This window comes from Kryptolebias marmoratus, linkage group LG15 (assembly GCF_001649575.2).
Source record: "Kryptolebias marmoratus isolate JLee-2015 linkage group LG15, ASM164957v2, whole genome shotgun sequence".
NCBI lineage: Eukaryota > Metazoa > Chordata > Actinopteri > Cyprinodontiformes > Rivulidae > Kryptolebias > Kryptolebias marmoratus.
In genome coordinates this window covers 17,803,175-17,819,934 of record NC_051444.1, presented here as the reverse complement: position 1 = coordinate 17,819,934, position 16,760 = coordinate 17,803,175, and the positions used below count along the sequence as shown (strand labels likewise).

General features: G+C 40.0%; 1 protein-coding gene across 4 annotated transcripts in view; it reads right to left on the bottom strand.

Annotated features, from left to right (window-relative positions):
- The window catches only part of LOC108243330 (A-kinase anchor protein 13), a 110,284-nt gene that overhangs the window by 46,641 nt on the left and 46,883 nt on the right, over positions 1-16,760 (bottom strand). For 3 of the 4 annotated variants that reach the window (XM_037979901.1, XM_017428686.3, XM_037979902.1), the window contains exon 10: positions 4,561-4,615. In XM_037979901.1, the coding sequence (XP_037835829.1) occupies positions 4,561-4,615 (55 nt within the window). Of the gene's footprint in view, positions 1-4,560; positions 4,616-13,399; positions 13,567-16,760 lie in introns of those variants that run through there. The other variant, XM_037979903.1, reaches the window with a different exon arrangement.

Below are 16,760 nucleotides of genomic sequence, written 5' to 3'. Positions count from 1 at the left end.
TAGCAGACAAAAAGAAAAGTGGAGCAATCCTGGGTTCAAATAAGAGCTACTAGAAAAAGAAGTGTGTTGGAGAATATTTTGAGAACCCCTGTAGGAACATAAGTGGACAACAGCGACCTGAAAACGAGTGCTAATAGCTACTTAAGCATCAGCCAAGTCTCAACAGGACCTGCTTGCAAGACAAGCCACATAACAGTGAGGAAATTTTCATTTAATTGATCCCCAAAAGCTGCATTCAGTCGGGGACGGGGGAAAAGCCAAGACCTTTGTCTTTTGGCAAAAATTAAGACTAATCACAACTTAAATAGCACCTTCTACCAAACCTGCAGCACTAACTGCATGTGGGTGCTGCGTTTCTTAAATCATAAAACACACGACAAATTAAAAGAGCCCCCCGACTCCTGCGTTTAATTCTGCACTGGTGAAAATTTGCGTCTAGCACTTGCCAGAGAGATGGGAAAGGCCCGCCCAAAATGTAAATCCGGTGCCACTTTGAAGCAACACAGTGTGGCAGGGAATAAAAAAAGCAGCAGATGATGTGATAAGACCGTGATAGAATGCATCCAAAGTCGCCATATTTTCCCATCCAGCTAGAAGAGACAACTGGTGTAACAGATTTAGCCCCTCCTTTTATGTCAGATATAAATATGAGCTTGTACTAGTGTATTTTACTGTCTGTCATAATGGATAATAGCGGTGCTTGGAGAGCTCAGTATTTTCCGAGGTGGTACTTGGTGGTAGCAAAAGCTTAAGAACCACTGCTCTAGTGGAAACCTGAGCAACAGCCACATCATTTTACTTAAACCGAAACTGACTTCCTGACAGCATTGATACTTGTTTAGATAATTCTGTGTGAAGGGGTGAAGTAAACAATCAAGAGACAGTTTTAATGAATATAAAACAGACAAAAAATGTGTTCATTAACATATAATTTTTTTACTGAAGTCATAGAGGAGGATGGTTTGTTTTTTTCTCCTATTGTTTCCCACTACTGTAAAACATTTCAAAGCCAGTGTGGTCATGCTCGTACCCGGCACTAACACGGAACTTCAGTGATACAAGAAGACATTTAAAAGTAAAGTACTTCAGGTCCAACGGGGCATTTGAGTCTCCACAAGCGTGTCAAATTTCCTGTGACTGTCTCCCAAAACACGCAGTTCCACATGCAGGACTGGAATGGAATGTACAAATCAACCCAGAAGACAACAAAACAAAACCAGATTTGAGCTAATAGCTCTTGGGTTTCAAGCAAGCAAAGTCACATGTACTCCAGAGAATCTATTTTTTTCCTGTACCTGCATGGATAAATACGTGCGTCCACAAACACGGACTGCATCTGCATCAGATGGACAGGAGCAGGGTTGGACATCGATTAGAACCGGGACTAACCTGCCAATTCTCCCGTGATTGTTGAAATTTTTATATTTCGATTCCTAGTTTTGACACCCAGAAAAAGAAGCCGCAGAACAACAACGAGGAAGAATCTGCAGGACAGTGTGCGGCAGCTATCAAGTGTGGCCCGCCAGCGCGTCCTAGTCACATGACCGGTTTAAAGATGCGCCCTCTCTGTGACTCTGTGTCAATTTGGTTCAAAAGTACAGACTTTGAACTATACACCAGTTTTTAAACGGTGTTGATAGGCCGAGTACACCCAGAGTTATGATAAATAATTCACGCCACATCTTGTTCTGAAAATCATCATCATATCTGAAGCGCTTTACAGCGGGAGGCGGCAGCGGAGACAGAGAGTCTCGCGGAGAAAAACACCCTCATCCTCCATTCAACCCCGCCGAACGAAAAACTGTGGGCAACTGGGGGCAACTGTGGCTCAGTTCACTCAAGAAGGTGTGTTGATGCCAAGAGAGAAGACACAGTTCACCACAACAACAATATTCATGTAGAGCTGGATGCTAAAACACATAGCAGCTGAGTCTAACATTAAACAATGTACTGGGCATTGTGATCAATGATTGTGTGTGACAGAAATTAAATTAGGGCAGTCAGAAGCTTTATCAGTTTGGTTTTTACTGTGCTGTGTTTTATTTTGTTGTTATGGCTAAAAGGTGGAAGAGATCCAAAGCCAGTTCATAAGTTTCAGTCCATAAGTTTCCTGCCACGACTCCTGCTGCAACCTGCTGCTGCTAAACCGCTAAATAAATAACTAAAGGGAGACAGAGGGAGAGATTTCCCCCAGAAAGGAAGTGATGTCGTCCAGCTGCCACAGAGGAAATCCATCCTCACCCTCCCTGCCATTTTGCCTCTGTTTGACACTCCCTTATTCTTTCTCCTCATTTTGTTTCCTTATGTAATCCTTAACACTGTTTTACTTTTTCTTCATCTGATCGACTAGTTTTTCATTTGTTTTTGATCGCAGAAAAGAGATAGCTTGTCTTTAAATAATCCTTTTATTCTTGCCATGCTGTGGCTGTCAACCCAACAAGCATATCCTGCATGCGAGTTAACGCAGACGGTTTTTAGATTACTCTTTCTCCCACATCTAACACCCGTGTACTGACTGAAACATATACACAGGGTGAAAGTTAGCCGTCTTTCTACAGTCATGGTTCACAGGGTTTACAGTACATATTAATATTTCTAAAAATGACAAATGTTGGCACCTTTTGAAGACGATTATAATCTTGGGATTAACATTAACACAGAACATACACTTTAATTTTTTATTTTATATATTCTGACCCTGAGGCCTGCAGACTCTGAGCTTTAGCTCTTGTACTTCATGGTCTTTCCTCCAAAACAGCAAACTGACAAAACGTCGGCTTTAATAGAGGCGCTCAGAGTTACTCATGATTTATTAATCGAGTTCCAGATGTTATTCAAGTGCACTTGATTAACAGTTTCATATGCAATTTAAATTGCATATAAATTTAACACCTGTCAGGGTTATGTTATGCCCCGATGTATAAAACATTAGACGTAAAACAAGGTACACTCAGGAGTTACCATTTCTGAATAATTACACAACACCATCTACGTCATCTACCGTTGTGGTTAAAACAGAAATGTAATGATCAAGTCCTGAGAAAAGATTCTGCTGTAAATGTCAGGCTGACACGCCTAACAAATATAGTGAGAACTGTACATATTACATATTATAGCTAGTTAAAAAGCTCAAGAGCAAATTAGCCTTTAAGCTATTTACAACACTTTAGATGTAGGGTCTTCTTAGTCACGGAATGATTAAAAAAAGAAAACTAAACACATTAGAGAAGTGAGAAGTTTAAAGGAAACTGGGGTGAATGCAAGATATAAAAAGCCAAGTCACTGTGAAGACACCGTTTTCTCACGAGAAAGCTGCTGTAAGCTAAACTATTGCTTCTACTTCTGCTTAAGATGAACGAGATAAGTCTGCTAGTAAGAGATGGGCCGTTAACTAATGCCTTTCAGTAACATCACGGAAACTGGTGATGAAGAACTGTTCAGTACATTTTTAAATGATCACCATGTGGAGTTGGATACAACACCAACATCTATTCATCCCAAAGTCAATTTATTCTGTTTGGCGTGTTTAATAACAACAAGGTTGACCAAAGGGGTTAAAAACGAACAGGAAAAAACAACTATAAATATAGAAAATCACACCTAAAAACCAAACAGGCACAAAAGCCAGACCCAGGAAACATTACACCATAACAGGTCTGATGGAACTCAAACTAAACTCGGATTAAAAGTCAGTGTGAAAAAAAAGTGAGCTCTCAGGCAGGATTTAAAAGACTGTATAGACTCTGCATTTTAAATATTATGGGGCAGTTTGGTCCAGGGTCTGGGGGGGCAAAAGGGCCAAAGGGAAAAAGGGCCGAGAACATCAGTTGACTCATGGAGAGGGGTACGATTTCCAAACGCAATCATTTCAGGCTTGTTTTCATTCAGGGTCAAACAATTCTGAGTTCACTCATCTAAATAATACAGAGTCCAGTTTATTGATATTTTTCATCTCAGAAAAAAAAAAATGAAATGAAGGCCAAGAGGAACAAAAACCCAGAACATTCCCCGACAAACTTCGCAGCAGGTTTTTTTTTTTTTTACATTTATGAGATTTTAAGCTCCAAAAAACACCAATATGTGATGAAATGTTCCACTGGTCTAAATTTCAGGACATTATTGCCACTGAAAACTTGTTTTAGACTATTTACATGATATTTAGCTATCTTAAACTTTTCTTCTGAGGGAAAAGAAAAAAAAAAGGTCATGATCAAACAAGAAAAGTCTGCTGCTCCGGTGATGTGCTTCGAACAACACAAGAGCCTTTGCTTTGTGTGGCGATAACAGACAGGCAGAAAAGCAAGCAGGCCAAACATCACTTTTCTGTCACTTCAGACAGCTGGGTCTCAGGTGACAAAGTAAACAGCAACTTTCAGCAGAAACACACAGAAGTGACCCAGAGAAAAATGCCTGCCGCTGAACGGAAGCAACCTCTGAGGGCAGCTCGCGGAAATACTTAGAATTACGAAAGAAAAGAAGCCGAGACATTCACGGAACCAGATAAATTAGATGAAAGTAACGTCAGTGTTTTCAGTCCTGATCAGGAACAGCTGTTCTTACCTGAGCGCTGAGAGCTGCAGGGCTGATGGAACGACGTCTCTCTGTCTCGGTGAATCTACAGAGAAACAGGAAGACACTGAATCAGCCTCTCCAACATGTGATCGTCACCCACAGAGAAATAATGATGCAGAGCGGCGTGTCTGTTAGGAAGTGCTGCTTCTGTATACAGGATGGGAGGCAACGGCAGGACTCCCCCTTTGTAATGCCGGAATATTCTCGGGATTTAGTTCCCACTCTCAGGCTCTATCTGGCTCACGGAGGAACTTGCCTGCAAAGATCTAACTTTGGCTTTCTTCTCAGCCTTCAGCGCGCCACAGTGACGCTCACACCAACTCAAACATGTCCACACACACACACACACACACAGTTTGTCAATGATCTGTGGTTGGTTGTGAGCACACAGAAATGAAGCTTTGCTTCCTCTGTGGTCTGAATGTCTACACAGCAGCTGTGGGTGTGTGTTACAGCAAGAGAGAGAGAGCTGGTTTTAGATACAAGAGCCACGGCCCACCATCCCCACCCCCCAACCCTTACCTCCCCTCACCCCCGTTTCAGACAACACAAAAGCTTTAACAGTTTGGACCAAGCTGTTCAAATTTGATAGACAGCTCTGACTGTGAACCTAACCGAGCCTCAGAGGGGCTCAGTGAGTTTTAATAAACGCCATTAATGACATGTAGATAAAGATGAGCAGCTATGACCTCATATAGGCCTAGTGAAGTGGAAGGAGATGATTTGTTGATTAAAGCCGCACCGAAGCAGAAAACCTCCTAACAAAAGCAACACTTGTTACGACACGGCCTGTGAATCCGATGCCGATACAGTAAAGCCACCTCAGCAACAATACCATATAGAATTTTTCTTTTTTCCGTGCCGTGTTAAAGCTTTTTCTTTTTTCCAGCTTGCTTCCTTTGCTGCTTAATTCTTCCCATTTAACTTCCAACGACGGTAAGCTCAGGTTAATTCTGGCTCAGATCAACAAGCTTAAGCGTTCCCCTTTAAACTTGGCCGTGTTAAGACGTGTACAAAGGAACATCCAGAGACAGAATAAACAGCATCGCCGTCTGAAGGCCACGGCCTATTTTCAGCTGCAGAGCCTGACGGGACAAAATAAAGGTGTGGGTTAGACGGGAGGCCAGCGAACTGGACGACCAATTAATTAGGCTGATATTTGCCATCTTTTAAATATTCAGCCATGCTTGCTGCAGCTGCTGCTACAGCCATCCCTCTTCAACCTGTTATTTGTTTCTGTTAAGCAAGAATGTTCTTTTTTATCTATATTTTAGATGTCTAAGTTCTCCTAAGTTAAAATAGGCAGTCCACTAGTTTATTAATACATAAGCTTTGTGTGTCAGATAAACTAAAAAATACATTTCTTCTAACATTAAGAAGCCATAGTTCAAAACAGTTGACGTAATGAATAAACTCAATCTGCCAAGTGTTATATGAGGAGCCTGACACATTGTTTATGTTTATGCATTGAATATGAAGCTAGAGAGAGAAGATAACTAGCCTTAATTCTGAATAAGCCAGTAAAAGGACACAAAACAGCCTACTTTTATCTGAAGAAAAGCTAATTTACCTACACTTCAAGCATCTCTGAGGGGACCATTTTATTTAAAAAAATACACAAGTCTTCCGGTAAGCTGTCAATAATATGAGAATTAACTGAAAACTTTCCAGTAAAATCTTTTTGAGCTCAGAAGTACTTTTTTTGGCACAACAATAAAAAAAAATCTATTTTCTGATAAATAATGCAAAAGAGTTGTCTGCATTCAAAACCTTATCCGTCTTAAACAAAAAAATGAAAATAACTTTATATAGAATTAAAAATGTCACAAACTTATCTCATTTTAACACCTAATTTTTGACTACATAGCAGGTTTTGGTTCACATCTGATTTCTCTAAAGCTGAATGTTACTAAAAAACTCAAATATGCAATATATGTAGCTACTATTGCTTTCTGCGTGACTTTGTGTGTGTGTGTGTGCATGTGTGTGTTTGTTTATCTGTCTATTAGCAAATCCTCTAATGAACCGCTGGATGGATTTTAACGAATTCTCCAAAAGTAACAATTGGATGAACATGCACAACTGATCAGCTTTTAAAATTGACCCGATTTAAGATGGTTGCCGCAGCTAATCAGCATCAGCAAATGCATAAATGACTCAGTCAATTTTACAGATATTGAACTAAAATTCGGTGTGGTAGTAGCTGAGGGTGATTCACAACACACACCGAGTTCTAACAGATTAGCTCGGGATCTCCCAAATCTGTGTGAGACCACATGATGTCATTTTCAACGTTTGACCAAAACAGCTATAACTCTGTCGTTTCGCAAATTAAGATGGTTTTAGTCTAAATCTCTTGCAAAACAAGCAGCTGGTGATAAGCATTCCTTCAAGGATTGTTAGGCCTTTAATTTTAATAGTTCTCATTATTGTTTGCTTGCATTCCTAAAACTTAAAAAAAATAAAAAATAAAAATACAACACTTATATCTTATGATTGCCTGAATTGGCCTAACAGTGTTTGTTTAAACTGTGCTCTTTATTACTAGACATTAACACTAGTTTTTGTGTGTCTTTGTTGTTGTTGTTGGTTGTTTTTCTGTTTATGGGAAGCCAGTGAAGATGTTCGCCAAGGGCTCCGCATGGTCTTTCATCAGCAATGCTTAATGCAGAGAAGAAAGAACAAAACAACAGATAAGATGCAAAAAAAAAAAAAAATGATAAAAACGACCGGATGAGAGACTCCACAGCACCAGCAAGGTCAACTCCAGAGGGGTTTTTAGAAACTAGCCCACTGTACACTATTGACTAGCCCACTGATCCAAAGAAACACTGAGCTCTGTTGTCCACGCCGGGGAGTGGCGGGCGTGTGAGCGTGGCTGCTCGCGTTTGCATTCCTTCAATAACCCGCGGAGATGCACACATACCGAACGGCACCACGTTCGGGCGCCTACGTGGACCAGCAGGAGCCGCATGCAGTCACCCACATGACGAACTTCTGTTGCCTTTTCTCCCTCATCAAGACTCACATGCACACAACAAACCCCTCCACTCCATCTCCCAACACACACACAGATGCAAACACAGAACGCACAAGCCCCCCCCTCTCTCTTTCCTCACAGCTGTGTTCAGATATCAAACAGGGCCCGCTGAGAGAGAACAAACACGCTGACGAGGAAAGATTAGCCGGTCACAGAGGGCTGCGGTACGCACACAGATACAAACAAACACACACATACTGTACATTCAAGAGTTCTGCTGGAGGGTAAGAAGAATGCCAGTGATTGTTGCTAATTACAAAAAAGTTACATGGACCGGCCTCAGAAGGGTACAGTGACAGCAAACCTAAGAATCAGAGACAAAAGATTTATTTCCATTACGCTGTAGTAACTAATCCAGGCCTGGATGTAACATTGCCACGAAAATACACCAAAGACAATAAAACTACGCGTGGAGGATGAACATAAAGCTTGTACGCTGGGTACTAACTGGAAACACCAAAACCAAAGTTTTCTCCCCTTTCCTGGTCTGGTTCTCCTACATTGTGAGTCACATATGTGATGTAAGCTATTGTTCATCAGTATTGTTTTGCTAACTGAAGTCATACAGTATATAAAGGATTTAGACATCATTTTTGGCTGTCTGCACAAAAACGCCAGGAAGGAGTTTCAAGAATCTTTCACTCTTGGACCCATTTTGTTAGATCTCTTATAAAACATAGTTTCTGTGTGGACGCAAGGCTGAAATGATCAATTTTGAGCATTCACAAACTGCCATATGAACGGCCTTTTCGTAAACTGTTCACCCATTAGGCCACCAAAAGTAGTTTCACACGGATTTCACACGAATTCTTGGAAATGGATAATAAGAGGTGAATATACAGTGAGTGGAAACACCACATAGTCACTTCATCATTGCACTGTGCTGCTGCCAAAAGCCTGAACGGTGACTGAATGACTGGAGAATTAGAGGATACAGCTCCAAACAGACAAAAAAAAAAAAGAAGCATCTCTGATTTCGACTTCTCCTTTCAGCCTTCCAAATTATTTTAAAAGCAAAGCGACCCAAAAGCAGCCACGCGGGATGCAAACAAACAAATCGCTCCCCACATCATGAGAAATCAGAATGGAGGTAAAAAGCTAGCTGCACCTGCCTGAACAAATAGGCTTGTTTTTTTTCCTGCCAGAGGCACGGCGGATGAGGAAAAGAGCAGGGTGAGACATTTTAAAGTTCAGGAGGTTAGTAGGTTTTGATCAATACAATCCAAGAGGTTTAAGGTGTCGGCCAATGAGGCCTGCAAAAGAATCAATGAGCCAATCAGCTCACCTGAAAGCTGTCAGCCTGGACTCTGAACAACTTAGTGCATATTTGTAGTGTCGGGGGAACCTAGACTGTACCCAGTAAAAACACATCTGGTTTAAAAATAAAAGGCGGGCTGTTGTGTGTGTGTGTGTGTGTCTGTGTGTGACTGTGTTTATGCCGGAGTTGGACCGCTGCCTTGTTCTCAAACAGGCGTGCAGCCAGAGAGGTTCTGCAGCACTGAAGGATGCCAGGCTGACAGAATGACTGTTTCCAGCCAGGCATGAACACACGGCACGCTTTGATCCGAGAGGCTGGCAAACGGCAGACCTGAGGATGGTGCTATTCTGAGGTGAACCTTAGAAATGCACTTATGTCTGAAGGACTGCTGAAATGTCCTATACAACATGATTTCTTTCCTTATTAGCAGCACATTAATCAAGATTAACATTACAACCGTCTGCCAGTTATTAGCTATGTTCCTCTTTGGCTACCAAAGCCCCTCTGACCAGGCGCTTCCATGAGCACAGAAACCTCTGGGGGTGTCCTGGAGTGTATGGAGCCAGGATGTTATGAATAAACATTTGAGCCATGTGGACTGTCGGGTGGGGTCTTTGTGGTGAGAGCTTGCCTCTCATAAATGCTATAAGATTCCATCAGGCTGGTATCTGGGAAATCTGAATGTCAGGTTTGTTGCGTTTTCCGTTTTTGAGGAGTGGGCCAATAATGTCCAGTCTTATGCCATAAGGGGTGTATGAGCAATCTGCAAAAAATACTTATTTATGTGGATAGTAGGTGTCAAAGTAAATTCCACAGGGATGACAGGATGTAGGTTTTCTGAGCAGAACATTGCACTGCAACAAAACGAGCACTGCTCTCTACCAGTAGTTCAAACGTTATGGCCGATTGGTGTGTAAAAAGGACACATTTTAGAAGCAAATCCACTACTGACAGCAGAAAGAGCATTAATTCTGGCAAACGTGAAAAGATTAAAAAAAAATGTGTACATACACATTCAGGTACAATACTACCAGGGTAGTTATTTAACTTAAAAAAGACAAACGCTTCTTCATGATTACTGCTCTTAGTAAAGCAGAATGATGATGTGTTTTGTGACTCCAGGCCAGGAGAAATGCTGGTATGTGAAACTGGTTGAAATGAAGTCATTTGGCCAAACGCCCGTTTCCATCGAAGGGCAGAGGAAACCGTTAGCCTGCCACTGCCTTTTCCCACACCATCATATCGCTCTCGCTTTCGCTGCCTCTCTTTCTCACACACACACACACACACATCCTTGCTGTTTCACCCCTTCAGTGTAAAGAGGAGCAGCTGACATGAGATCAAGTTTAGACTAGAGGAGTGTTACATACAGAGGAGAAATCCTCTTCACACTCTTCACATATATTATCTTCCTGGACGTCAGAAGCAGGAGGAGTGGATGTCTGCTGCTGTGTTCAGAGTTTAGTTTAGCTGCAACTACTGACGCTTCGCCCTTCAGTGATGATGTTTGTTTATGAGCATCAGATCATGCCAATCAGCAGGTTTAGTTTTAACACATTAGCTCGGTTTGAATTAAATGAGACTGGTCTTTTATAAATGACTGTTTTAATTATTATTAGCTGCAAATACAACACAGTAATGTAGCCTCCTCTCATTGGTAGTTTACTTGAAAGTGGACAAATAGTTTAGGGTACTGTTCTATTGTTGCAGAATTTTCTCATGAATTCAGTCTGAAGCATGTGGATAAATAAAAGGTCCCATTTTTTGTGCTCATATCAGAAAAACTGCAACTTTAATAACCATCTGTTATGTAAATGTTCATCAACTGTTTGGACACATGAATACGTAGAAAACTAACTCCAACATTGGTAAAACATTGGAAAATGTATACAGAAAAGTTAAAAATGGACCCAAGATTCATTGAACCAATATGCAAAACAGAAAATACTGTTTGATTTTGGGTCATCTGCCAATCATCAGAGGGTTGCTTCTTTATTTCTATGTTCTGGTTTATGGAATGAATGCAGCCAGAGAAAAGGCCATTAAAGATACAATACTAGACAAAACTTGTTTTTTTAGACCTTGCTTTCAAGAAGGGACACTTTAAATGGTCTCGGTCAATAATTCTCCAAGCTTTCAGCTGGTCTTTGACGGATTTTCTTTAGATTTAGGCAAGGTTTTTCTTGTTTTTTGCTTTGGTTTGTTTTTTTCTCAACTCATTTTCTGTCCCGTTATTATAGCTGCAATGTGTGCTAAACACAATGAGAAAAGTGGATGAGTGGAGGACAAAAGAAAAAGTGTCAGGGCTTAAAAAAAGATGAACAGTATCTGAAAGCTGTCTTTAAGAAACAGGAAAAATAAAAACAGATTCATCATTATTCCACTGATCATCTGATGTATGTCAAGTTTATAACTATTAGGTCTTTAGGAATCATATTTGTTGGGCTAAAATACATTTCATTCTTTCAAACTTTATTTTTTCCATTTCTTATTAAATCAGCTAAAGAAATGGGACAAACTGTGTCCTGATGACATGCTGCTGGTAACAAAAATCTGCCTAAAGATCTCATTTTAAACTTGTTTACTGCCTGTGTTGACAAAATATTAGTTTACTCCTTGAGTTTAAGAGCCATTTATATTTGAATGTTTCAAAGTCAAAGTTAAGTGGCTTTTAAACTACAACAAAAGAAATCTCTAAAAAGTTCAGGTATTAGACTAAAAATGAAAGACAAAGAAGCCAAAGTTCAAATTCAAATTTGGAAAAACTTTCAGAAAGCCTAAGAAACCTGCTGATCAAGACCACTTAAAACATTACAAGAAACTTTGGCTCCTTTGAAGCAAATTAGAAAGAAGTGAGGGATGACTTAAGACCTTTGCAAAGTATTGTGTACAAAACGTGAAATTTAAAAACGTAACCGAGGTTTATTGAATCATTATGCAAAGGATGAATTACAATCTGACTTTGGGTCATCTGCCAAGCAGCAGATGGGTGTTCCTTTAATTCACTGTTTTAATCAGTGGTGTCAATGCAACCGGAGGAAAAACAAGTGAATGGATGTCATCCTTCTGGAGGCTCACCAATTCCAAAGGATTTCAGCAAGCCACTGGGTTAGTTTGGGTTTTTTCGTTGGGTTTTTTTTAAGGGAAAAAAAGAAAGAAAGAAGAACACCTTAAACTGCATTTTCAGGCTCCGTACCAGTTACTGTAAAGCTAAGGATGATGGGAATGGCTTTACTTTTGGCAGCCTCTCGCCAAAGACATAACCAAAAAGGAAAGAAAGTGTCATTTTGACTTGATCAAGAGAACAGGACCCAACAAATGATAGATCGGCTTTGCCAAGCGACTTGAAAATAATAAGGAGGACATTCTATCACAGTTAGTCACCGAATTAGTCTCTACAGATTGTCTGGATTACAGATCCATTTAACATGCATTAGTTAGTCACTGAGATCACTGCCAAAGAAAAAGGTCTGACTTCAAATAGGGTCTGCCAATGTTTTCTGAACAGGTATTAAATTATGTTAAGTTACTTTAAACCCAAATCTCAGTCAGAGGGACTCACAGTTCTGCTGAAGCCATCCAAAAACTTTAAAGAGGAAAAATCCTATAAGGAGCTCTCTATATGTAGAAAAGGGAAAGCGCTGTTTGAGCCTAAAATAGTACCAGTTTGGTGTGCTGTAGAGATCCTATTTACAAACAACCCAACTAAGAATCCTTTAAATCATTGGCCACAATCCCTACAGTTCAGTACTACGCCTTTCTGTGAGAAAATAATTACAGTTATGACAAGACTTTTCAGTGGAAAAAAAAACGCTGGTACAGTTGTACAGTTTGTCAGACAAGTACCCGCTGTGCTGACCAAACAACCCCAGGAAGACCTCAAAGTGTTTGAGCCTCATTAAGTTTTATGCACAGTTGCTTCGCAGAGATGAACAGAGAGTGAGCATCTGTCGTAGTGTCACATGCAGCATGCCCACGCAGCCGTGTACATCCAGAAAACCACACTCCACCCCAAACTAATCAGTACTCTGTGTCTGGAGGGCCACTATCAACAACCGTGCAATCATACTCCTGGGTGCTACACAACAGCAACCATAGAAACACCCACAGCCGACCACTGCTCCAGGTTTCTCAAAGCACACTGAAGCAATTTGTGATGCTTACGGTGTTTAAAGACTCTTTTACCAAAAGTTTTCATAAATAGGTATGATCAGGCCTGTGACACCAACCTGTTAAAGAAACTCATGCTGCTAAAACACTTCACAAAACACCATTTAATGGACTTCATTTAAAGTAACGATGTCATTACTTATCTTTGACCTTTCTTTCATAATTTCTTTTTAACGAATTAAGCCCTGCTTTTATATTTCAGATTTTTCTTTTACTGCTTTTGCTATTATATTTTATCTGTCTGGAGCGCTTCACAGCCCTGTTTTCAAAGTCTCCACTCCAATAACTGTTATTACTGTGGCACTGACGGTATTATCATACCAAACAACTTTGTTTGAAACAGCGGATAAGTAGCCTACCTTAATCAAAACCACGTCTACAGCTCTTTCTCCTTTGGCACAGAAACTGTACCTCCGCTTGTGTCGTTCGTACATTTTCCTATAAGCATCCAAGTCGGGTTTATTGAGCAGAATGTATAAATCCGGGGCGAAACACACTCTTGAGGAGAACTGAAGCTGTCTGCTAAGCTTCACCTCTGGCTGCCACAGAGGCAGCCTTCTACCAGACTCCAGCTCCAGTCCCACCCTCCGTCTTTGCTTCCCTCCCTCCCTTCTTTTCTTGTCCTCTGTCGTCTCTCAACTTCTTTAGAGTCTACTGACTCATGCCTTTGCTCGCTCGCTCGCTCTCACGGAAAGGCTGTGTACGTCGCTCTATTATCGGACGAACCAGCTAGGAGAAGTGATGCATTGTTACTCCACGGGAGTTTACAAAAAAGGCATTATTGCTTCGTTTACTGTGATTCCGTCTTTATAGTTCTGTGTTTCCCATACAGTCAAAAAGTCCTGATGTGCCTCCATGTAAAAAAAAAAAATGCCCCCTACAGGTCAAAAACAAAAACTTTTGCAATAATAAAAAAAGATTTGAAATTGAAGAGTTCTTTCCAACAGCTTGAATTATCTTATTATTAAACATATCTTTCTAATGTGCTAACATATTTATATTCAAAAACAAGCAATGTAGGCTTTTAATTTCTTCAGGTAAAGAATAAAAAATCCGAATCCTGTAATGGTGATAAGGATACAAGACTAAAACAGAGAAACTAGTTCTGGCTATGGCACCAGCAGCTGCACACCAGCTGGAAATGAGATCCACTGCATGTTATGTCTTGGCCTGGGTGATACGCTGGAAATCAGGATTCATCCAGTTTTGGTTAAACAACATAGCATAGGTCTAAAAACACCAAAGCCATCCAGGTTTCTTGGGTGAAAAATCAACTCTTTAGAGTGCAAAGAAGTCTTCGTCTGCTCGCAAGTGAACACAAACACAAAGAGTTTTTTCTCCGCTTTAGCAGAGGAATAACTCAGATGAAAGTTGCCAACCAGGTACCAGTAAAAGTAATCTACACATATAAATGAAGACTGAATTATGTTGCCGTCTCTGCAGTTTGTCTCCCGTTCTTCACATGAGAAGACGGCTTTGAGCTCAGGTTCCAGCCCAAGAGCATAAACAGCACAAAGACGTAAAGCTACATCAGGCTCCTCTCTAATCTGACATTTGCTGTTTACAGTTAAGCAGATGTTTCACAGACAAATAATTCGAGTTGGTTTTGCTTTTAATAACAGCAATAAATTTTACTTTTCAATAAACACAAATATTACGTTTAAATACATTTAAAAAATAGTTTTATAACTTGGATGATTTATCTGCAGAGTGCAGCTTTTCTCTGCAGTGTATTCTTCAGGGCTTCTCAAAGAACATTTCCAGAGCCTCTTTGTATGAAAAAAAAAAAAGATTTATTTTTTTTTTTGGTTTAAGTGGGTTGCAACATTTTTGAATAAATGTAATTCAATAAATGATGAAATATTTTTATAAAATTAGGTTGGTTTTTTGCCCTGATTCTGTTTATTTTGTTTGCCTGTATGATTACCAATCATGCTGTTTTTATTGTTCAAGTACTTTTGGCAAAAAGTTTAGAAATTGGAATTTTTCAAACACAACAACCTTCTTAATGTGAATGTTCATGAGTCAAAATGTGACTACGGTGATAAAACTCCTACAGCTTGACACTGAAAGGATGCTTTTGCCTTTATACAACTTTGTTATATTCAGAAAAAATCATTTTTAAAATGACAGCACCGGCAGTTCTTCGCAAAATAGAAAACAACTTTAAATTGCCTTTTTTTTTCATTTGCAGTCTGAGATTTCTGCCTTAAAATGACTATTTGATTCAAAGGGATTATGTAGCCATTTAATACAATTTATTTTTTAATTTTTTTTTTTTTTCTTGAACTACAGTTATCACAGTACAGTAACATCGCAGTATGGTTCCAAATATAAGCAAACTACAGCCACGTATTGGCATTGGCATCTCCCCTAACCGAACACATACAGATGTTTCTTAAGCTACCACATGCCATGACCTTCATGGAGGGGCAGTTCAGTTGTGTGTGTGTGTGTGTGTGTGTGTGTGTGTGTGGGCGTCACCCCCCCCCCCCTGTAAGCATGTACAGTCATTTATTAATTTATTACATGCCGTGACCTGCATGGAGGGGAGTGCCCCCCCCGGATAATGCTAGGGGAAACTGAAGGACTGCAAGGACAGTTAATATGGAAAAGAGCGCCCGTACCCCCAAAAGGCCAATCACTGAATATGGTCCATCAGTTAAAAATGACAGATGAAACAAGAGTGATTTTTATCCAAAAATAAGGATGGACCTGGAAAAATGATCAATGCTTCTTACAGGCACCACTTCAAGTCAGGTGATCAGCAGGACAGGTACTGGTTCAATATGACAATTTATTACTAAATGAATGTAATCAGTAAATGTTATTCATGCAGAATTACAACACAACACGTTGTTGTGATTTCATTACTTCAGAACACCAGAGTACTACAGGTTGTCCTTCTCACCACTCTGTTCTGGTGTGCCACCGTGATATTAAAGTAATCCGAAACGAATCAGCCAAACAATGGCTCTGTAATAAGGTTAATTACCACTATTAGGGTAATCCAGAATTTTAAAAAGGCAAACTCAAAACCACTTTTGTCGAATAATTTCTGTGTTTTATGAGCTGTGTCTTGACTTGTCAAAACCAGAAAGTGTAGGGTCACGTGCACAGTAGATAAACACTCCTCATCTATTCCTCGATAAGCAAGTGTGAGCTGTCAGTCAGCTGCACATGGAGGTCAATGAAGGTAAATTATCTGACTTTTTATTTTTAAAAAAATAATTTTGAGATAATCAAAATAAATAGATGAAAAAAACAGAAACCCATGGCTTGGTTACAAAGGAAGGTGTTTATAAGATTTCACATCTCTGGTAGAACCACCTAATCCTCACCTTTGAAGAAAATGCTCCCTGGTAAGGTAAGGCCTTTCTTATCTAATGTTGGTTAAAGAAAAAGTCAGCTAAAGGTTTACTATCAAGGGAGACACATGGCTAATTAACTGCCTACTATCCACTTATCACACTTCTAATGTTTTTTCTCCAGAAGGAAGAACGGAGAAGTGCAAATATTCTGCAAAATTAGTCATTTTGTGTGTGACAGTACAATTAGTTTCTGCTGAAATGGCTTCTATTATTTAGTTTAGGCCTTCTGTCGCTGTGCACGTGTTCAAAAGTGCAGGATTATTTCTAGCGGTTTGCTGGTTTTAATATTTTTATCTGATTGTGTTCTACATGTCTTCATCATAGCATAGCACTGAATCCATTCCTGGGG